This window comes from Cyclopterus lumpus, chromosome 21 (genome assembly GCF_009769545.1).
Source record: "Cyclopterus lumpus isolate fCycLum1 chromosome 21, fCycLum1.pri, whole genome shotgun sequence".
In the NCBI taxonomy this organism is placed as follows: domain Eukaryota; kingdom Metazoa; phylum Chordata; class Actinopteri; order Perciformes; family Cyclopteridae; genus Cyclopterus; species Cyclopterus lumpus.
Window position 1 is genome coordinate 16,769,719 of NC_046986.1, and position 24,184 is coordinate 16,793,902.

The window sequence follows — 24,184 nt, forward strand, 5'->3', positions numbered from 1 at the left end:
TACCAGCAGTTAGCAGAAAGATTTACATACATTGACAGAGTAATGCTTTGGGCGGTGAGAGCTTTATAAAGAGTGAACCTGTCCCTGAATGTGTGAGTGATGATAACAGGCTTGTTTAATTGCCTAACCCCTACACACACACACACACACACACACACACACACATTCACACACACACACACACACAAAGATCATCAGTTCTCAGTGTGGGCGCGTCACATTATTTCTGTCATTCATCTTGAGGGGGTGGAGGTAAGACACTGTGGGAGAAATGAAATAAATTGGGAAGAATACGTGAGAAATGGAGCCAAAGCTAATGCCATGTCAGAGGTGTTTTCATGAACTTGGATATTAACTTGATCCTCAACTTAGTTAAATCTCTGTCAGCTGGCAAGACAATAATACCTTGACACAAAACTACTTTTTTACTCATCAGAGTTTGCGTTCATTTCTGTTTCAAAAACTTTTATTCTGTGTGTTGTTTCTTTTTTTTAATCCCCTTTCAGAAAGTTCAATCCATCCAGCCTGAATTTGTCCCTAAACCTTCTGCCACAGCCGGCAAAAACTCACAGTTAGGCTTAGCTGCCAATATTGGATGTTGCTGCACGTTGAATATTTAAAATCTTTGTTTTTGGCACTCAGCAGATGCTTGGGAGAGGACCTGGTCACATTGTACATGCTGTTGCTGCACAGACTCTAAAGTTCACACATTTTTACAACCTGACTCTTGCTGCTAAAAACCATGCCCGGCTCTTGGAGTTCGATGCATCCAGTAGCAATATCCAACATTTTCCTTTTTTTTTTTTTACAAGATCACTTGGTCAGAATGAAGGTCAGAATGAAAACTGTAACTTGGAGTAAAACGCCTCCTACATAATAAATCAAGCACATAATACATTTTACTCGTCCGCCTGCCTCTGTGGTAACAAAAACAACACTGAATATCCAACGTTTTCAAAGAGAAATTAAACAGTAAATTCTACTATATATGCCCGTCTTCTTAGGATTCAACCTGATGCTCCATGAATAATGAAAATTAAAGTATTGATGGTTTTGTGTTCAATAACCAAAGAGCTGTTGAAAACATGACCAGGTTTGATATTTGTTTGATGATCAAAAGTGTTGTCGTAAACCACAGGTGTCAAACACAAGGCCCGTGGGCCGCATCCGGCCTGCCACGTCATTTTATGTGGCCCGTGACGGCTTGAAAGATATATGATCGCCTTTTCTTAAAAAAAATTCAGAAAAAAAATCCTCTGCTTTTATTTTGAAGGTAATTTTTTCTGCCGCGGAGTGCCGTCTGTTTACTCTCCTTCATGCTGTGTTCACGCCAAAAGAGAAGCGAACTCTCGCATTGCTTTACTCCCGTGAGTTTACTATTTGTGATCATTCCTTTCATTCGCGCTAAAAGCACCGGAGAGGGGGCGTGGCTTATCGCCATGAAAACAGTTCATTACCGCCGTCCACCATGGAAGAAATAACCACTATTTGTACATGTTGTGCAAGTCCCACAAACGTTGGACCAACAAACCCTCGTGTCTGGGTTTATAATATTAATATATTATATATAATATTATCCGTAGCCGCACATAGCTTCTCCAGGAACTGCGTCTGGATGACGTCCGCTTCCAGACGATCAACTTATCCTCCATAGTTTCTGATTCAATAACAGCATGACGTCACTGATGTCAGGCGGAGCATCTCAACGCTGATTGGCTTTAACGACACAGCCTCACACACTTTTCACAGAAGTTAAAAAATTCAGCGTGCGCGAATGAGGCGCATTTTTCTCGTGTCATTCACGCGCCTGACGGAAATAGCGTGTTAATCACATGCGCGTCTGTGCATTAGGCTCGTTTGAGATGAGCCAGTTCTGCGCAGAATCGATCGCAGGCGATCGGCATGCAATGCATGCTGGTTAGATTTGTGTCCGACTTGCTCCCGACTCTCTCTGACGTCATGCACACGTGGTCAACGATACTCTCATGAGAGCAAGGCGGCCGTCGATTTTAGAGCCAGGCGCCGCAGGAGCTCTCCATAGACTGCATGGCCCAGTGCATGATGGGAAACGCCTGGCTGTCGCCACACCAGAGAGCTGATTGGCTCTTAGATCTGACAGCAAACACCACGTGTTGTAGAAAAGCCTTATTTTTTGTATAGTTGTAATACTTAACATTCGATTGTTCGCTATTTGTCTCATGTAGTGCAAAGATGTGTGTGCTAATAATAATAATAATAATAATGTATAAGGTTATTTATTTAGCATCTGTAAATAAATAACACTGAACATTCTAAAAACAACGAACATTGTAAACACACCCCTGTTGTAAATGATGACATTTGATAACGATACAATGTACAAACATATGCAATAAACAATGTTGTCCCTCAAATCAGTCTGACAATGCTCACAACCATAAACTACTGTAAAGCGGACTCTGTGATGCAATGCCCTCGTGATAAATACCATCTTTGTGAACCGCAGGATGTTGCGTCTCATGTTTCGAGGACACGGACCGAACCCAGGACAACCCGTCACAAGCTGCTGTGGGGGGCCGGCTTTAGAACCGGATGAAGTTATTCCTTCCTGGGTGGAATTAGTGAAAACATTTTTTTGCACTTGTTGGAAGTGGCATGGTGAGATTGATTGTTTTCGTTGAGCTGCGACGGAGATAAGCTGTCTGTGGGTCAGGAGACAACCTTTCAACAATTAACCCTCTAATCCCCAAAGTGGTTACAGATTATAGACATGTGAATGGTTAACGCGGGCGATCAGCAGATGTGAAGAACAGGACAGCGACGCTTCACCAAATCCTTTTTGCACATTACAATTCTTCTGAGGAAAAACACCTCATTGAAGAGCATTTGGAAATCATGTTGTCCTCTCACTCGATCAGTCCCCCTTGAGAAGTGATGTTTGTACTAGTAGACGGTGTGATACAATCTCTCCTCCTAATTCTTGTGCCTTTCCGTGTGTGCGTGCGCATGGATGTGCGTGTGCTGAATTGATCGAGGTTTAGCTTTAGGACTGCCAGCTGACAGTTATTACTGCTTAGCGTTCTGACACGTTAAGCCCAGGGTTAATCAACATCAAAACATTTTGTGTGTGTGCAGGAGTGTGAAACTGTGTTTGCATGTATGTGAGAGAGAACATGGTGTGTGTGTGTGTGTGTGTGTGTGTGTGTGTGTGTGTGCGTGTGTGCGTGTAGCCTAATCAGTCACATCTGACAGACAGCAAATCCTACTTGAAAAGCCACTCAGACATCCATTGTTATGTGGAGAGCCAATTGAATGAGATAAGATGCTGGAAAGAAAGGAGAGGAGGGAGGAAAGGAAAGCTGGATAAATGAGCTATCAGGGGATGTGAGAGCTGTAGACTAGACCTTGACGCTGGTTTGAACACTGACTACTTCTAAAGACTGCGTATAGCGCTTTAACATCAGTAAATCATTAACATTTTAGACCTCGATGTAATTATGTACCAAAATGACTTTGTGAACAATATAGCCACCTTGAAAAAAACTGCTTTGATCCACGTTTCCTGCCTTCCTCCCTGTGGGTGAATACTGTGCAGTCTTCTCTGGTCAATAGGCCCCTCTGGTTCCTGCGTGCTGCCATTCAGACTGAGACTGGTGTATCATGGAGAATATGGAACGCCCTGCACAGAATGTGTCCATCTGTGCCACTGTGTGTCTCCATAATGCGGTTCCATATGGCCATGTGTGGTCTCCACTATGGCCTCATGGCGGTGGTGGATGGCTTACACACTCAGACACACGCTCACACATTATTGCATTTGTGCGTTCTTCCTCAAGCATATAATACATTATACAGTATGTATGAATTCAGGGAAGCACACACACACACACACACACACACACACACACACACACACACGCTCACACACACATGTACGAGCACCGTCTGCATAACTAAGGATGCTTAAGTAGCCATTATATTTTGTCTGTGTGACAGACACTGAAGTTCTGCCTGTCTGAAGTTCAAAAAGTCACTGAGCAATTGTGCTGATGGAGGACGATCTACTTCTGATAGTTTAAATAGTTTAAATAGCTTTCTCTCTTTCCCAATAATACATCTAATATAATGTATTTATCTTGCGTTCGGTTGTAAACAGTCTGTACAGTATGTCTGCGACTGACTCTCCCCCCTTCCTTTGTCTTTATGACCCTGTTTTCCATACTTCACAATATTTCTGACCCCCATTAGTCTTTTTTTTCTCGTCCCGTCCGTCTCGTCTGGATCTCTCATGATCCACTGAGAGGCCAGGGGACTGCAGATCAATGGAGGGTCAGCGCACGCACACACACGCACATGCACACACACACACGCGCGCGCGTACGCGCGCGCGTGCGCGCGCGCGCACACACACACACACACACACACACACACTTCAAAGGGGAATTTCATTCGTCCATATTCTCCTTTCGGAGACACCGCCATCCTGGTTATGGATTACCATGGCGATGGATCGATTGCAGTGCAGGGGTCAAAGTCTGTGTGTTTGTGTTTGTGAGACAGAATATTTTTGTTCCTGTCCTTTTTTGCATTGCATATTTGAACACTTTAACGGGGTATTTGTGTAAGTGTGTTTTCTTATATGTGCATTGATCTATTGTTGATGTTTGACTCTTTACAGATCATAAGAGAAGAAAACAAGGAAGACGGGGAGAGAAAAAAATAGAAAGAGGAATTAGTGGAGGGAGACTGAGGGAGTGAGCCTGGGTGTATCAGATTCATGTGTTAATCGATGAGCTCTTTGTTGCTCGTGGGTGTTTCCAATAGAGTGCTGGAACATGATGATTTACATCTGCTGATTTGTAAGGAACTGCTACAACTCAGAGGGGAGATGGGGACAGCTGGAGAGGCAAGCTGTGGAGGAGGTTACGGGAGGCAGAGCCAATGGAAAGCAGAGGGAGAAAGGGAGCAGGAGATAAAGAGAAGCAAAAAGGAGACAGGGTAAATGAGAGGAAGCCACTTTATGAGGGGAGGAGATAACCAGGAAAGAGGAAAAGGAAGAGATGGGAGGGGAAATGAGAGGAAGCAAAGGAGAGGAAAGTGAAGCCGGAGGGGAAAACCGGGCTAAGCAGGAATATTTGCTGATGAAAGACAAAAAGGCCAACTTGTATATAGCCTGGCATAGATCTGACCCGCCTCAGGGTTCATTCAAATTGTCTTTGTGATCTGCACAATTATTTTTACGGGCATCACACAATAATGTGCAAGGCATTTTTTTTAAAGTTACTTCTCATGCTAGCTTCCTTACAGCAAGCCTAGCCGAGTGACCTAATCCGGCCGGATTAGTAAACCCGCATGTATTTTATGGGAGCACCGCAAAGAGCTTCATCAAGATTACATCATGAGACATAAAATGCCTTTATTTATACTTTGACGTTACATCAAACGCGGGGTATGGATGGAGCACCGCAGCAGTGTTTAAAACGTTCAGAACATAAACCAAAAGGCGCTGAGCCGTCGCTTTCACATGCAGCTTCTCTACCTTTGAGAGAGGCAGAGAGGTACCTGCAGACAGATAATAATGGAATTACTTTGTCTTCTTCTTTCTTTGCTTCTCACAGGCAGAAAACTGTTCTTTTGTTTGGGTAGAAAACACATAAATGACACAATAACAGACTGTAGGGGGGGGGGGGGGGTGTTGAAGATGCACTTCAGATGCAGCTTCTGTAGTGTAGAGCTAGGTGGTGCTGTCAGTCTACCCACTGTCATTATGTGTGTGTGTGTGTCACTGAGTGATCAAACCTGCTCTTATGAGTACCAGTTACGTCAGAGTAAAAGCTTTGTGAATTTGAAAGTGACATGTTTTATCCTGAATTTATTGTTTTATTTAGATCATCGCAGTTCATTAATAATATTCCTTCTTAATAAAAAAGCAACATAGATAGCTGAAATAGCGCAGATGGCAGTAAATTAGCATTTATGTCAGGAGGAGATATATGTATTTTTTATTTTAGTACCATTTTACCTTTCCTCAATCCTCTAATGTATCACACCCAAAACCAATTAAACCAGCAGTAACCAGACTGTAATAAAACCATAAATGAATGCATGTACTGACCATACACAAACCTACAGACACACACACATTCCACACATGATGGACAGGTGTAGCCACCTCACCCGGCTATAGTGATGGAGTGGTTATTGCTCAAGATACTGCTGACTGCATAAGGTGCCAAAGCACACACATGCACTTGAACATCATTGATTATTTTTATTTTTTTTATGGTAAGTGGACAGAAGTGGAAATCAAAGCTCAGTGGTGTACAGATAGCTTAAGCATATTTAAAGATTGTTTTGTGTGAGTGTGTGTGTGTGTGTGTGTGCGTGTGTGCTCACTCGCTGTGTGCTCATGCATTTGGCTGATTGTAGCATTCTATCGATCCACTCCAAAGCAATCAATCAGGCCCTAATCGACCCGATTATAAAGGGTATGATGTGAAAAGGGATGGTTGTGTGTGTGAGTGTGAGCGTCGATGTCATGTTGTGCACTTAAATCCTGAACTGCGATTAATCTACCTATTTAAATTTCATGCGCTCTTTTAATTTTAATAAAAGGAAAGGAACCAACTCTGCACTTCTCCATCCCCCCAATCTCACTCACTCACTCTCACACACACACGCGCACGCACACACACACACACACACACACACACACACACTGCGGTGTACACAGCAGCGTGCATATGCCACTGCGTATAATGTTGTATATCATTTTGCGTTTCCTTCTGTCCGCCTGAAAATCCAGGGCACAATTATTGCTTCTCATGTTTAATGTTTTTTAGCTGCAGTCAATTAATGTTGATTACCTGAGTTAGCTGAACTACGAAATACCGCTGTCGGCTGTTCTCTGTAAATTGTGTTGGTATTTACAAGGATAGCGATTGAATGATGTCTTTTTCATCACTCGAAAAGGCTGGCAGCATAGTGAGTCTGTAGATAAACGATCTGGCGTTAAACTGACCATGTGTGTCATTCTCTGGCCCCACACACTCATATTTGATGATATACAGTACACAATTAATGTCCAAAGTTAATGGCAAGTAAATCCTCCGATATCAAGAACCCAGTTGGAGCCACGAAGCCTCTCTACGCTCTGGCTCCGTGCACCCACACAGGTGTTTTCACTTATGGTCTCTAATTAGACCCCTTCTCAAAACTCTGTAGGTGTGTAAAGTCTGTGCTTGACTGACGTCTTATTGACACGTGGAGTTTAATGACCTCAAGTCATTAGGTTTGTTTGAGATGAGCCAGTCCTATCGCGAAATCGATGCATGCTGGTTAGATTTGTGTCCGACTTGATCCCGACTTGCTCTGACGTTGTGCACGTGGTCAACAATAACCTCACGAGATCGAGGCGCCGCAGTTGCTCCTTACCGACTGCATGACCCAAGGCATGATGGGAAACGCCTGCCTATCGCCAGATCAACAAGCTTAAATGAATACAATACATCTACACATACATATATATTTACAAATGCATATGAATAAATCCAAAAGGTCTGCAAACTACCAGTAGCCTACAGATCGGATATAACAGGATTCTTTGACTTTGGCTGAAAACTGTCCCACTTGACGCAGTTTTTTGTCGGCACCCCCTATCTATATGTGTGTAATATGTGTATATATATATATATATATATATATATATATATATATATATATGTATGTGTTTACGTTTATATGCGTGCATATATGTGTATATATGTATTTGTGTGTATGTGTGTATATATATCTATATGTATATGTTTGTAAATACAGTATGTAAATGTATATCCGTGCATATATGTGTGTGTATTTGTGTGTGTATATATATATATATATATATATATATATATATATATATATATATTCACACACATATTCTGTTGTTGGACATCAGTTAGTGTGAAATTTGATCACAAATACTCTCATAACTTGTCATTACCAAGTTGTGCTTGGGGAATATAATCATTATTTCATGATCACTAAGCAACAATAATACATACTAATGACATAGAGTCTGTCACATGCTTTGAAATGAGTGATTCTTCACAGTATTGTGTATTTCCCTATCTCGGTATAGTTAGGTTGTCACATTTTTAATAAGTCAAGTTCAAACAAATTCCCACTATTTATGATTTTTATATTGTGGCTCCAGTTCTGTCATTATCCCAAAAACCTTCTTCACAAACAATGCAAATAAGCCACATATCCGACCATTTAAATCCTGTCATCATATTGTTTTTTTACAAGCTTCTGGCGATGGTCCTGAGGAAAAGTGTGAGTGAGACTTGGTGTATTCGTGTCTGTGTTTGATTTTGGCGTGTTGGGTCAAGCCTTTCGATTGATCCAAGCTCTCAGGTCAGGTAGTCCAGCAAACACACACACACACACACACCAAATTACCTCTCACTAGTCTGCATTGTCCTTGGTAACCTGTGTCAACCTGTATTGACCACACAGTAACCATAAATATGAGGGAGTGCAGAAGGGATGGAGAGGAAGCTCAGAAGCAACCCTAGGGGGAACGATTCAGCTGGCTTTAGTGTTTTAACCCCTGCGTTTATGTGTGCTTTTAATTAGAGCTGAACAAATTATTGTATAGTTGAAAACCAAAATGGAGTCATAGACATTTTTGTAATTTGGCAAAACACAGCTCCCAAATGTGCTTAGCCCGGTCCTAAGTTGGGCTGTCCCATTCTCGTGAACGTCTGGAGGGAATTTCTTCAAACTAATGGACTCATAAAACCGTATTGCCATGATTCAAGAATTCATATTTTGACAATTTCTAAAAAGATAAAATGATAAAGTGATCACATTTTGAACAGACATGAATTCAAACGGCTACTTGACTGGTTGGCTGAGGCAAAAAGGTAATTGTAGTTATTTTAAACCTGAGGAAAGTAACACATTGTGATAAGTTCAACACGTTGCTCAAGTGGAATGATACTGTGAGTACGGACATCTTCACCCCAAAGCTGCCATCTATGCTGGTGAAGTGTCCTTAAACCAGACACTAACTCAACTGCCAGGTTGAACCTGACATCTGAGGACAATGGGAATAATGCGCCTCTTCCTAAACCCAAACAAAGCCTTCTTCCTTCGCTCGGAGGCATTTGAAGCAGATGGATAACGGCATTTTTACCTGAGGTTGTTAGCAAGACGATCAAAGTGAAATCTCTGTTTTGACAGGAAGCTGAAACTGAAGTTTAGTTTCTAGCATCTCCGTCTGTGAGCCTGTGGATGTTATCGACAGGATAGCTGATGAGAAGGTTAACTGTCACATATAAAAGTAGTGCGGAGAAGAAACGATTAACTTATTACTGTAATGCTGAAAAAGCATCTGATGTGTACTGTGCCTGGAAGCGTCTCCTTTACGATACAGTAGCAGTCTTGAGGGCTGTGGTAGAAGAGGAACAGAGAAAGAGTTTTCATTTTGCTGAAAATGGACACATCATTGCACTCACACTTGACACGGTGATACTCTCAGACAATCTCAAGCTTCAGGTTTGCTTTTTGCTCTTACTCGCTGACATCCCAAAGTTTCTTTTCTTTTTTTCTTTTTTACAGCACAGCACATCTGTCAGTCCCCCTCATTATTATCATTACAATCCTGTCTCGGCTTCTGTCCGTCACATTCTCCGGGGCCATTTCTCTCTTTTTCTCTGCAAGCTTTGGCTCTGTCTACGTAAGTCTCACCTTTTCTCTCTCTCTCTCACCCCTCTCTCCCTCTCAAGCTCGGGATGCGGTGTCATTTTGTTTGGCAGGCCTTTGAGCCTCCTGTCAAAGAGAACAGAGGCAAAGTCCTAATCTCTCGTCTGTCTGTCCTTTTCTTTCCAACTCAGCTTTTTAAGAGACTCAGCAAGACTTTGTTGAATTTGTCTGACCATTTTTCTTGCTGTCATTCTTTCAGATGTTCTTTTTTTAAGAATCTCTCCCACCTCTGTGTGTGTGTGTGTGGGTGGGGGGGGGGGGGGGGGGGGCGGGGGGATCTGGACGCAATAGCCTTGTACTCTCTCTGACAGACACATTTACTTTTTTAAAAATTAAATTTGTGTATTTTTTGCACCAAAGCGGCTTGACGGAGAAGTGATAAATACTAGCTATAAGTAGTCAGCAAATTAAAATTGCTGTGCTTGCATGATAAAAGAAGCCAAGGTGTTATACTCATGACAGAAAGGGTGATGGCAGGGAATAATAAGCAAGCTAGAAGGAAAAGCAAAAAGAAGTCAAAGGACATTTGTGATAAGAGGGAAGAGAAGACGCTGAGAAATATGTGCGTTGGATGGAAAAGGGGAGTGTGACAAAACATGAATGTGTGTGAGACCGGTTGTGCCGAATACTTGGTGAGATATGGATGGTCGGGAGGATAAGAAAGGTGTGATATTGTATAACTTGATATTATTCTGCTCTCTGCCTGGTGAGGTCATGCTGGAAAGAAAGAGCACATATATAGGAAGTGAATCTACACACAGACATACAAAAAAAAAGACTTTCCAAATGCCAGATGCGGTCCAGTCCAAGCAGCGGCAGATCAAGGCGAAGCCTCCGAGAATAAGTGCCTCGACACTTAGTTCCCCCTCAACAAGTTCTCCAGGGCCTTGCAGGTGCATTAAGTGACATGAGTGCCTTGAAAATTACTTAGAGGCGGCTCAAGAAAGCAACACATTCTGTTTTTTTCTGGTTCCTAATTTATCAAAAACCCAATGAAGAAACTTCCAGTGAAAATCTGCTTTAATCATCAGGTTGGCCTTGGAAAAAAAAAAATGCTGTCGCTGGACTTCTCTGTACTGGCACCTGCGTAAGCTTTTAGTCTAAAATGTTGGCTTCACATTGCGCTTTAGAATTACATTTTCCTAATGTTGCCATCAGTTTTTTTGATTTCTTGTGCAGAAAAGCCAGCCAGCAAATCACAGTGCAGTGACTCACGTGTGTGTGTGCGTGTGTGTGTGTGTGTGTGTGTGTGTGTGTGTGTGTGTGTGTGTGTGTGTGTGTGTGTGTGTGTGTGTGTGTGTGTGTGTGTGTGTGTGTGTGTGTGCGCATACTAGTTTGCACACTCGTATGGTTTCGATGTTTGGAGCATGCGTCTGTATGAGTGAGAGAATATGTTGCACACTTGCTAGTTCCGATGTAACAGGAAGCCTCTGGCTTTACTGGCAAAGTCCCCTTTCTTTACTCTTTGCCACTATATACATGAAGTACACACACACACACACACACACACACACACACACACACACACACACACACACACACACACACACACATACACACACACGGGTCTATTCAGGTTTTAACATGGAGGCCCCTAGAACACTGTGTTGACAAGCCCTGTGCTATGTTAGGCTAAACGCAGACTCAGTGCAATGCTCAATAGACAGGGATTCCACTATATAACACAGTTAGAGCTAGCAGGGGGTCGCACACACGCAGAGGGGGTGGGACACGAATGGAGGCAGTTGCTACACAGTAGAGACACACACTCTGTCGCAGGAATGCTGGGTTCCTTGGACGTCCTCTATAGCGTCCTCATCCACAAGGTAACTCAGAAACGTGGTTCATATAAATGTTTTGGGGTGTATGGATTCTTTATTTTTTTGCTCAAAATGTATCTTTGCATTGTACTGTATGATGCATTTTAATTGCCGTGAATTAAGCACATTGGAGCGGCTTTGCCTTCAGTGTGGAGAGCAAAGAGGCAGTGTAGCTAATAGAAAACCTGGAGTGATTGTGAGTTCTACAAGAATCTCTGAACAGGATTCCTGCTGCTCTGATCAAATACGGTGTTCGTAATGGATGAGAAGAACAGAAGAATTACAACAAATAACCGGCTACATTTTGTGTGTGTTTTTCTTTTTTTGTCACTTTTTAGCTGATGGCTGTGTATGAGGAGCAGGAAGCCCAGCAGAGGGGCGTGGCTAACTCAAGGCTGGCCCCCAGCCCCGACCTCTACCAATCTGAGCTCTCCGTCTTCCAGCCCGTCGCAGGGGGAGAGATTGAAGTCAATTCCTCAGCCCTCAAGTCCAGTGAGTTATTGTTCATTTATGTACTGTACATTTATGTTGGAGCCCACAGCCCTAACATCAAATCTAAGGGAGTCTTTATGTTTTCCGATTTGACAATTCAGAGCTAGATTTTGAGATTTGAGTGGTTGACATTTGGCAGTTCTTCTTCATTGCTTTGTATATACTTCACTTCACAGAAGATTTGTATACTTAAGAAAGTTATTTTCAGAGTTTTACAAATTGTACGAGCCAGAAGACATTTGCCCCACCTCAGGTGTAATATAAACCTAAAGATATAATGTGCATGCTCTCTAGAGGAAGAACAATGACCTTAACATCTGTTAGGCTTTTGCATTTGTCATCACATCCCAATTTCTTTCCCCAAATTAGACAACGTATGCCAGTCCATGTTATCTCTGAGTCTGAGCCTGCTGGCTGTGAGCAACCAAATACTCCAGGTATTTCCAGTACTTCCCCCATTGCTGACTCAGCTGGCACTCTGTATTGAAGAGCTCAACAGTCTAGCTACACGTGCAGTTTAAGAACAATAAAGTTGTCCTTAATATTCTTCTGATTTCCTCCCACTGCATGCACTTTGATAGGAGGTATAGTTGTGCCAGAAATCCCTACTGTGCTTCTGGGACTTTGTAATTCAAAGGTTTACTGACACTTGGTCAAAAAGCTTTTTCAAAGAGCTCCTCTGACTTAAGAAGGAATGTAAAGTCCTTCGGGAAACCCCTGATTTGACCCTATTGAAGTAACCTGTAGGTCGGTGCACAGACGGGTCAATGTCACGACTGATGTGGAACAAGATGCAGGTTCATTGGGACTGAAATGTGATGCGCAGGTAGACTGCAAGGCAACGTCAGTGAGGGGTGGTAGTCAAGTCCCAAAACACCAGTTTGGCTAAAAAGAATAGTCTGCCAATTGGGGAAACAAAGCTGTATTAAAGTACATGTTTATTTATTAGGTCCAGTATATTCTTATTATTTCCCTATGCTAGACATAGGAATGATGTTACAGTGCAGATAAAGGTCAGGACGTCATGGGCATGTACTGCAGGAGAGTGATCAGAGCAAGATGAGGACAGCTGAAATGTTGGCAGCGCTGTCTCTGAGATGCAGAATGAGATGGGGATGAAAGAGACGCAGAGGAGGAGAAGCAGAGAACAGGAAGTGTGTGTGTAATGTCAGGCGGCGAGACAAACTCTGATGTCTGTGTCTGCTTACTGTAACGTGGAATGGACCTTTCTGAATGACCTTTCTTCCTCTCCCTCTCGTTCTTTCTCCCCCTTTTCTCCTTGTTCCTCTGTGTCTCCCTTCCTTCACCTCTTTCTGTCTCATGTCAAGTCAAGTGTCTGTTCAGCAGCGGTATTGTAGATGTGAGTGCGAGATGGCTTCCAGCCGTCACGGTTACTCGTCCAGAGTGTAATTCTGCGTCAACACAACAAACCGTGCGGGTGATGGATTGGGTGTACCGACAGTTCGCTAAAACCAAGGCATTGCTTTCCGTTGGCTCCGGCTGTCAGCTGATCAGAGATTTCACTTAGTTATGAATTGTGGACTCTGGATCCGCTTTGTTGCACAGTTCGTAGACTTCGTACCATCCATCTAGATGAACACGCGACAGTTAAACACAATCTGTCAAGGTTGTTTTCAAAATGTCATTAATGGGCCAAATGGAGCGTGATAACGCTCATCCATCTATTGTGAGTAGGATATCAGCACGTTTCACTACTCTCTGCTCTTTTGTTTTTGATGAGACTATTAAAATCTCTCTGTCGGCTTGAAGGACGTCACGCGGTCTGTTGAGCTCAAGGACTCCCATGCCAGATCAAAAATCACGATGTCCGTCTTGTGATTTCATGTCTATTACAGCAAAACTCCCGTATCTTGCATCTATACTACTAGCTTCAACATAATTGACATTTCAGCTTCTATGACCTTCCTGAGTGAAAGGGGGCCTTCGCCGTATGATCCAGACACTGTTAAGACAGGAAGTTTAGTCTGTTTCGGCGTGGTCGCCTGTCAGCAGAGATTAGTAGTAATGTGTGACTGTCACGGTAGATTAGAGGTAACGGAGTTCTGGAGACTATCACTGTCAGCATGAGAAGGTCAGACTTAGGCCTCTATCACTGTCTTATGTATTGCCTCCGACTCCAACCACTTGTTTCTCTCTCACTATCCCTCCAAGTATCCTTCTCTCGCTCTATGCTCCTGCTTCTTACCGTTGTTTGCTCTCTCTCTCTCTCTCTCTCTCTCTCTCTCTCTCTCTCCCTCTCTCGGTCTCTAATTCACACTTGAATCCAAGAAGGACTCCTACAGAGTCCGAAACATTGGTATTGTGGTGCTGATGAGCGCCGCTGCTCAAAATGAAGCATCGTAGTGCTGAAGTGAGACATGATCAGCATTAGAGTGGAACGACAAGACCGTTGAGTAAAGTGTTTTTTTTTTCTCGAGTGGTGCACTTCAACGCGACTCGTGCAGCCGCTGTAATTATCTCCATGGCTAGAATCTTGAGAGAAATGAAGAGGATGCAGAAATGTCAAGTGTCCAACACTGTGTACATCATATACAGTAGCTGTAGTAGTGTTATTTAAAGAAAAAGTCAGAAATAAGCATTTTTTTCTCACATGATATATTGACCTGTCCGAGTAAGAAAAGCACAGGTATACATAGTAAGATGAATCATGGCTGAATTCCATTTAGGGTCCTGGTATAGTTCATGCTGGCTCTCTGTGACGCTGTCAGGGCTCACTGGGACATTGGATTGAAAGGAAGCCGTCGGTAATGTTATTAGTAACCCGTGTGCTTTTTGTTAAATGCCGGTTGCCTCGACACTTCTCTCCTTGTGTCTCTTCCTCGCCTCCTCTGCTTCCATCTCCCATGGGGTGGGGAGAGACTTGAGGCGAAGAAAGGAATTGAAGATGTACAAACTGGGAATTGAGAAAAGCATACAGCTCCATATAGTATTAGTACTGCAGTGATAGAGGGGCAGCGGGGGTTACTAGGTGATCTGAAACTGGCCCTGCATTTTGCCAATCTAGTAGAAAACTATTGATCCTTGAATGCCTCCAGGTATATTGACATCGTAGCATCAATATTTGTCCCTAGATGGTCGTTGTCATAAAGATTCTGACCACATCCTGTCTGGTTTCATGTCTTGACTTAGACTCGTGTCTGCTTCCATCTAAGACTGGGAAGATGAGGTGTTACGGCGAAGCAAAAATAGAATAGAATAGAATTCAATTATATTTAAAGGCTCCTTTAATTTTGGTCTTCACAATTTGGGGATATTTGTGGTGTTTTTAATCGTCGGTTTCATTGCACTTAGTGCATCTCTTCTTTATATCTTTTACTTTGTTGGTCCTTTTATTTCTTTATCTTCTTTCTTCAACTGTTTCTCATTTTGTAAGTCCTTTGTCCTTTGTTCATTTATCTGTCTTTCATTGCCTCTCTTTAAAAAGATGAATTGATTATGGGTTTGATGTAATCCATACCCCCCAGCCCAGTCTTAAGAGCACCAAGGGTCCATTTGTGACAATCAATACATGACCCTACAAATATCATTGTGTTCTGAGTAGCCTACTCATTTCGAGGTCCGCTCCACCGCCATCCTCATTTTATTCCCAGTGGAACTATAGCGGCTAACATGACAGTGTTCTTAATGTATATATGGATTGATGGGCCCATGAATGGGGCTGGTAGATTTGAGGATTGGTAGTGCAACACACACATCATAATAATACCTCCAGTAATACATGTTATTTATTTTGGTTGCTCTCCGCAGTGTTGACTTTTCTAACCATTCCACTATTTCTTCAAGCTCCAGCAGAAGCATTGGCAAAAGCGTGGCGTGCGTCATCCGTCAACTTCTGTTCGATGATGATTTTATGCAGTGGGCTGATGAGCTGTGGAGAGGGAGACACTATCATATGTTACTCACATGCACATAGCGAGCTGCAAATCAGACGCTTATTGGCCATTTGGATGCATGGAGGCCAGTGTGTTCACTGAAGGGATATTAAAGGAAGGCATTAACTTCTCACACACTCACAGACCTAATGAGCACATGGAGCGGTGCGCCGTCTCTAAGAACAACACTGAGGAATGGGCTTCTGATCACACTATATAGTGTATATATATATATATATATAGTATATAGTATTTCCTTCTCAGGGTGAATGTTTTCTTTGACTTATACAGTTATACCACCTTTATTTATCTATTTTTAACAAGCAACAAATGTTATACTTTTGTCAGTCTCCATGGAGATTGTAATGTGCCTTATTGTTGTGGCATCTGTTTGACAAAGTGCATTCTGCCTTAGTACAGTATGTCTTCATTGGAATTAGACACAACTGTTTGAAGATTCGGAAAGTTTGAGTTGGCTCTGTAGAGAAATATCTCCAAAAAGTAAATCAAAAATCCACTTAATCTCTTTTGATTAAATCCTACATACTGTAGCTGTGAAAAGCTTGTCTTTTTTTCTAATGGCCATCAGGGGGCGATGACTGGTTGCAAAAGGGAGTCAGATTGTATAGAAGTCTATGAGAAAATGTCTCTACTACTCACTTATGTAAACATGAGTTCATGGTCTCAATCGCTAGTTTCTTTGTCCGTAAAGCACAATGTTATAAATTATGGTCCCATTTAGAGTAAAATAGACAATCTGTCCATGTTCTTGTTTTTTGTTTGTAAGCACACGTTGAATTGGACTGATGTCAGAGGCACGTTGCAACAACTTAAGAACTTTAAAAACATTCATCACGCCTCTCTTACTTCCTCACCATGCTTTGACACTCGCAATGAAGCGCACAGCAGCTCCTCTCTGTAGTGTGGCATGACGAGCTCCGGGTCTGTATCTTGTCATCTCAAGGATTATTATTAGACTTGAATTTCGCTGAACTATGACTCAAAAATCAAAATAGCAGACGCTTTTGTAAGGTAGTCGTGTGTGTGTGTGTGTGTGTGTGTGTGTGTCTACGTGTGTGTACACATACTTGGCGTGTATCAGGGACACTGGCTGTATATTCTGAAGCAGTGCAGATGCAGACTCTCACTATTCTCAGTGACTCATAGTCAAAGGTGTTGTCAAGTTCCTCGTGCAGATACCTCCTATAAACAAAGAAGGAAGAGGAAGTGGTTGATTTACAGGCTGCAGGACTTCTACTTTAAACATGGTCCGTGGTTATCCAGTGGACACAGACATACTTTATAAACACACTGAGGCTGCTTAAAACATGTTTCAACTTGTATTCATAAGGCTGTGGTGAAATGCTCACATCTCAGTTTTGCATCATAGTGTAAACGTGGATTTGTGTCACTGTTAGAAGAATCTTTGAAGAGTAAACATTATCGCCGTGCCACTGATCTTCAGGTCGCCACTCAAATCTTTCAGAGGGAAAAAAACACTCAAAGCTACCTCCACTTATGAAATGTGTTTGTGTCCTTGTGTTTTTTGTTTTTTTACAGGCACCCCGCTGTTGGTGAGAAGCAGCAGTGACTCAGCTCTCAGCCCCCAGCCGACAGAGACCGGGCCCGCCTTCAATGAGGAGACCGTCGGGACGGTAAGACCCTGACACCAAAAGACACGCAGAGAAGTGCAGTTTGTAACCCACCGCTCATATTTATTTTTTTACTACTTTTGTTCTACTCGGAACCGCTTGGCCTCACTTTAGAACTACCTTTTGGTCCCTGAGAAGAGGATTCTTCAAGATCTTTGTGACCCACTCAGGTCGGGTCAAAAGAATGAACAGAAGTATCTAATTTACACACCGCATTGGAATTGACTCCAAAAAACCTTTTTGCTGGACATCCCATAAACTTTCCTCTTGTGTCAACAAGAGGCTCTTCTGGTTGCTACACAGTGCAAAGGGGACATCATACCTTTGTTCAGAAAGGTATTGGTTTCCTTGAATCCCTCCCAGTATATTGCCTTATTGTTGTGTGTACAAGATGAACCGGTTTGTGAATACTCTCTTTCCTCAAGTCTCATGTTCAGCTTTCCTTTTCTTATAGATTCATCAGCTTTTGTAAGATATTGATTCATCGTGATGGATTCACAAACACTCCCGCACTATCGTAATCTAATAGGCAGATCGGCATGAAAACTGCTAAGCACATTAATAATCCCTAGGGGGTAAACACTTTGATTTTAATGACCCCATGGCCTTTCATCTAGAAGGTTTCCCAGTATGCCACAGCTGGTAATGCTCAGAGCAGAGCACACCGTTGATATAGTCTTTCATACTTAATTTTTTACAACCGATAAAAGTATTTCCTATTGTAATGACCATAACAGGATCAATAAAGACAATTGAGACATAAATATAAACCTTCCCAAAAGTCATTTAAGAAAGGTCTGAAATCTTTATTTTTGTCAGGCCTTGTTCCGTATCTAGGATTATACATACATTGTACAGATTTGTCTTTGGGGAGGATATTGTATTCAGATAAGCATTCAGAATAATTCCACAGATATCAGATCATTTAATTTGTGTATTGAACAAGATATAATATTTCATACCTGCATACTATACAAATGTAAATGCATCAATTTGATGTCAACCAACCAGTTAAAAGTTGAATGAGATATAAGTACAAGTACTGATAAAACCGTCTAGAAGTCACTTTGTTTCCCCTCTTTGGTAAATTCCCACATATGGCAGCGGTGTGTGTCTGTGTGTAGTTAATATATGTGTTAAAAGGTCGGGGGTGAGCGGTGCCCGTGGTGTCCTCATGTTCTCTTTAATTCAGACATGCTTTGGCACATCACACTCTTCTAACAAAGACGGATGATCTCTCCATTCTTTCCTCTCTTTTCATCCTTCCGCTCTCTGGTTTCCAAAAGGGCAGAAGGCACACACTTTCTCATCGGCCTCTTCCTCCCCCTCCTCTACTCATTCGTGCCTCTTCGTCAACATCTTGGTCCAAACAGTGTCAGCATTAATACTTTGGGTCCAGCTTCCAAACTATCTTAATAGTCTTGACCCCAGGGCCTGATGTTTAACCTTTGACCCACGTTGTCAATTTTTCTCTTCTCTGAAGATAATATATACATTTCTTTTCTGCAGCTCCTATTTCCTCTCTGACTGTGGAACCAGTTGCTTCACTTATTATCTAATCTGATTCTGTCCTTTTCCATGGCATCCCTCCATCTGCGTATTCATTTTTATTCCTATTCCTTATTCTGATTTTGCACTTTCATATCTGATAAGATACGGTTAGATTATTATCATCCAAACATGTGTTTTCTGTCTGCTCTGTGAAAGAAATACAGCCTCTTCTCTCCTCTTCCACCTCTTTACGCTTCCAGCTACATTTTTGACAGCTTCTCTGAGTTGATGTATCTTATATGTATTTTACGCGAATACAAACCGTACGGATTCACCCATATCCCTGGCAGAGGTCGCTAAGGTAGTCAAAAACTCCTTGGTGGCAAGGCACCAGGGGTGGATGAGATCCGCCCTGAGATGTTGAAAGCGCTGGACATTGTTGGGCTGTCTTGGTTGACATGCCTTTTCAGTGTCGCATGGGGGTCGGGACCAGTGCCCATGGACTGGCAGACCGGGGTGGTGGTTCCCATCTTCAAGAAGGGGGACCGGAGAGTGTGCTCGAACTATCGTGGTATCACACTGCTCAGCCTCCCGGGAAAAGCTTATGCCAGGGTGCTGGAGAGGAGGCTCCGACCGCTTGTCGAACCTCAGATTCAAGACGAACAGTGCGGATTCCGTCCCGGTCGTGGAACAGTGGACCAGCTCTTTACCCTCGCAAGATTACTGGAGGGGTCCTGGGAGTTTGCCCAACCAGTTTACATGTGCTTTGTAGACCTGGAGAAGGCTTTCGACCGGGTCCCTTGGGGGTTTTTGTGGGGGGTGCTGCGGGAATATGGGGTGCCGGACCCGTTGGCACGGGCCATCCGGTCTCTGTACGCCTGCAGTAGGAGCTGTGTTCGTCTCCTCGGTAGTAAGTCAGACACGTTCCCGGTGGGTGTTGGCCTCCGCCAGGGCTGCCCTTTATCACCGGTCCTGTTCGTGACCTTCATGGACAGGATATCTAGGCGCAGCCAGGGGGCGGAGAGGATCCGGTTCGGGAGTCTCGGGATCGCCTCTCTGCTGTTTGCGGATGATGTGGTCCTGTTTGCCTCCTTGGACCGTGACCTCCAGCATTCACTGGGGCGTTTTGCAGCCGAGTGCGAAGCGGCAGGGATGAGAGTTAGCACCTCCAAATCTGAGGCCATGGTGCTCTGCCGGAAACCGGCGGATTGCTCCCTCCAGGTGGGGGCAAACTGCCTACCCCAAGCGAAGGAGTTCAAGTATCTCGGGGTCTTGTTCACGAGTGAGGGTAAGGTGGAGCGGGAGATCGACAGGCGGATCGGTGCGGCTGCAGCAGTAAAACAGGCGCTGTACCGGTCCGTCTTGGTGAAGAGGGAGCTGAGCCGGAAGGCAAAGCTCTCCATTTACTGGTCGGTCTACGTTCCAACCCTCACCTATGGTCACGAACTCTGGGTCGTGACCGAAAGAACGAGATCTCGGATACAAGCGGCCGAAATGAGCTTCCTCCGTAGGGTGGTCGGGCTCAGCCTTAGAGATAGGGTAAGGAGCTCGGACATCAGGGGGGAGCTTGGAGTCGAGTCGCTGCTCCTTCGTGTCAAAAGGAGTCAGCTGAGGTGGTTCGGGCATCTAGTCAGGATGCCTCCTGGACGCCTGCCATTAGAGGTTTTCCGGGCATGTCCAACTGGTAGGAGGCCCCGGGGAAGACCGAGGACACGCTGGAGGGATTATATCTCCCGGCTGGCCTTGGAACGCCTCGGGATCCCCAAGAATGAGCTGGAAAGTGTTGCGGGTGAGAGGGAAGCCTGGGTCAGCCTGCTGAACCTGCTGCCACCGCGACCCGACCCCGGATAAGCGGGTGATAATGGATGGATGGATGGACAAACCGTATTAGTAATTCAACAACACTTGAGAGTCACGCAGACACGCGTTGCCTTACGTGTACCTGGCATTGAATACGATCACAACCCAGCTTGCCGGCTCCACAGAGGAGTAGTTTGGATTTCTTGTTATGATGGTGTTACAGTTTCATTTCCCTGCAGATAGTCGGACACGGAAAACCCCTCAAGGTCACTGGCTAAAGGGACGCCATGTCTAATTGGCCTCTTGAGTGGTGAGTCCTCCTCCCGTGAGACTCCTCTCCGGACAAACATCCCTTTCTTTAAACCACGCTGTATTCCCCGTAGAACGACCTGTTTGCGAGGTTCAGTTCTTTTGGGGAATGTGATTGGTTCTCAGAGGTGGCCGGTCTCCCAGTCCTAACCTCACTGAGGCTGACAAAGTGCCAGTATTAGATGAGGCTGTTTTTTAAAAAAGATGTAAGAGCGAGAGAAGTCCATTGAGTGTTAATGACACTCTAATACCGACTCAGTTGTCTTACCAGAAAAAAACAGGAGCAGCAATCTCTTCTGATTTACAACCTCCAGCGACACAAAACACAGTTCAGCAGAAATGAAACCTGCATGCACTTGTCACTAATAAATATAAACTGCCAAGCGCTAATCTATTTAGTTTTATTTACCCAGTGAAATGTAATCCAAAGCTTAGGAATGTCCATCACGTTGTTCTGCGCCCACCTACCATTCCTTACATCTTTGCTCTGTTTTCATGCCCGCCATCACTCCCGAGGCTGTCAATATGAAATATTGCTGGGTGTCAATTACACAGTAGGCCTGTCCAGACCGTGTGCATCTGGGTGTTTTATATGTTGGTGTGCCTGCATGATCGCATGCATGTATGTGACCTCAACCACACCAGCTGTGGACTCTCGTTATTACGGTTCACGCTCGCTCCTCAAGTTCCCTGTCTCATTTTACACATAACATTACAGCTGTGGTGATTCGCAGTCACGATCAGCTTCTTAAATGAAAACACTTTCAGCAGGCTGTTAATCCAATCTCTCCCACATTGTGACCCGCATTTAGATTTAATTTCAGTCCCTATAACTTTAGAAACTCCGCCTGGACTTGTTTGCGGCCTGCGATCGGGCTCCGCTGATGTTTGTGCCTCTTAAAGAAATAACTGAAACACGCGTCACGAAGTAATTTCCTCTTTTTTTTTTCTTTTTTTTTAATCTGCTGCTGGTGAGAAACCTCAAGGCTGAGATCAGATCCTTCTTCCTCACGCCTGCACTTAAATTTGTTGAATGGAAAAAACTTACCATCCAAATTAAAGTTGACTACAAATCTATCTCTGTATTTTCATGTTGTTACCGCCGCAACCCTGGAGATTTTTTAGTATTTTTTATACGGCTTTGTTGAATACTGTAATCGTTTTTCAAACTATACAACTATTCAATAATAAGTCAATATTGTGAGTCAGATAGCCATGTACTAAGTGAAATAATGCACAGCGATTCACGACCCCTCTGCTTTTGGGGATTTTACTATATATTTTCACAGGATTTCACTGTCATGCTGATAGTGGCATTGAGTGATTATATCATATAGCATATGACATCAGTTTATTAACACGGTTTCTTTATTTAAGGCAAGAAAAGAGATGAATACGTGTTTGGTCCAGTCATAAAGTGGAAAACAAATCTCCTTCCACTGTGTTTCTGTCTTGTTTTTCTGGAAGTGTGGATCGGCAAATTATGCCTCGACTACTTTATATCAAATCATTTAGTGAAATTTAGTTTTACTCCCTCCTCTTCCTCGTGTGTCATTTTCTCAAACACTGTCTTTATTTTGTTCCTTTCGCTGCCCCTCACTCTTTCACTCTTTCACTCTTCCACTCACACACACTCACCCTCAGTCACTCACTCACAGGTCTGTCTCTCCTCAGGTTCAGATTGAGGTAATGGCTCCCGGTAATTGTTCAAATTGTCACTTGGCCTTTCAACGAGACCGATGAGGGGAAGAAAGTACTTTTCTTGCAGTAATTCTCCATCTTTCTTCTCTCTCCGTCTCTTCTCCTCCTCCGTGTCCCCATCGCTTTATTTCATTTCAATCCAGAAAGATTTACTGGCGCAGCTCTTCCGTTCTAAATGCCAGGCACAAATGAGTACAGTAAGCCACCACATCTTTCACTCACACACTTAAAACACACACACACACACACACACACACACACACACACACACACACACACACACACACACACACACCGGGCTGCAGGTTGCAACTTGTTAATTAGGCTGGGAGTATTTGTTCCTACCTCAAATACTACTGGGACTAATAAGGCAGTGTGGCACTTATTTATCATGCTGCACCTGGGTGTATTTGCATGTATATGTTCATCAGTGAAGCAATTTTGCATGCACCTACATGTGTGTGTGTGTGTGTGTGTGTGTGTGTACGCTGGTTCTCATGTGAATGTGTCTGCTCCTCACGCACCTTCTCCTACTCCTCGTCGTGCTGTATGCGTGCAGCCAGAGAGCTGAGCTCATATTCACGAGTCTGACAGGTACACGGTACACTAATGATGCTTGCTTATGATAATCATTTAGAACAAAAAGCAAAAAATAAATAAAATCAACAACATAGACATGTGACACATTGTCATTGTGTCCTTTGCCCTTAAACTGACCAAAGACCTTGTTGTTCTAATCATCTAAACTTATGTATTTCTAGATTTATTTCACAGAAAAATTATTTCCTGGTTCAGACGTCGGGCTCTCTGACGGGGAATTTATCAAAACCCATATTCACTTCATCAGCCACGTCCCCAAAGACATATTTCAGCATAGATTACCTTTGGTTTATTACTGTCACACACATTTATATAAGCATACCGTATACAAGACGTAAGCAGAAACTATCCAGAACGCCTTACAATTAATTTATCATACTCACTCTGGGAGCGTTTTGAGGGAACACTTAGCTTGATTGGTTATTCAGTAATTAGCAATATCACTAATAGTTTACTCTTTTTATCCGCTTTTAAGCAATTATTAGATTGGACCGAGAATACTAAAAGCTGGCGGCCCATTTAATATAACCATAGTTATTCAAGGTAGGATTATCCATCATTGAGTTAAAATGGAAATGCTGCTTCTCGATCCTCCAGTTTGTTGGAGGGCCGCTAATGCTCACAAGTATCGATTGAGCTGAGGTCGGTAGACTAATGTATTCATTTTTTCACTGCAGTTGTCCTCGAAATATTT

At 43.3% G+C, this 24,184-nt stretch overlaps 1 protein-coding gene across 1 annotated transcript in view; it reads left to right on the top strand.

Annotated features, from left to right (window-relative positions):
• Positions 1–24,184, top strand: part of pard3bb (par-3 family cell polarity regulator beta b) — a 180,929-nt gene that overhangs the window by 25,110 nt on the left and 131,635 nt on the right. Inside the window, exons 3-4 of the mRNA XM_034561246.1 lie at positions 11,891–12,044; positions 17,498–17,592. Coding sequence (XP_034417137.1) covers positions 11,891–12,044; positions 17,498–17,592 — 249 coding nt within the window. The remainder of the gene's footprint in view (positions 1–11,890; positions 12,045–17,497; positions 17,593–24,184) is intronic.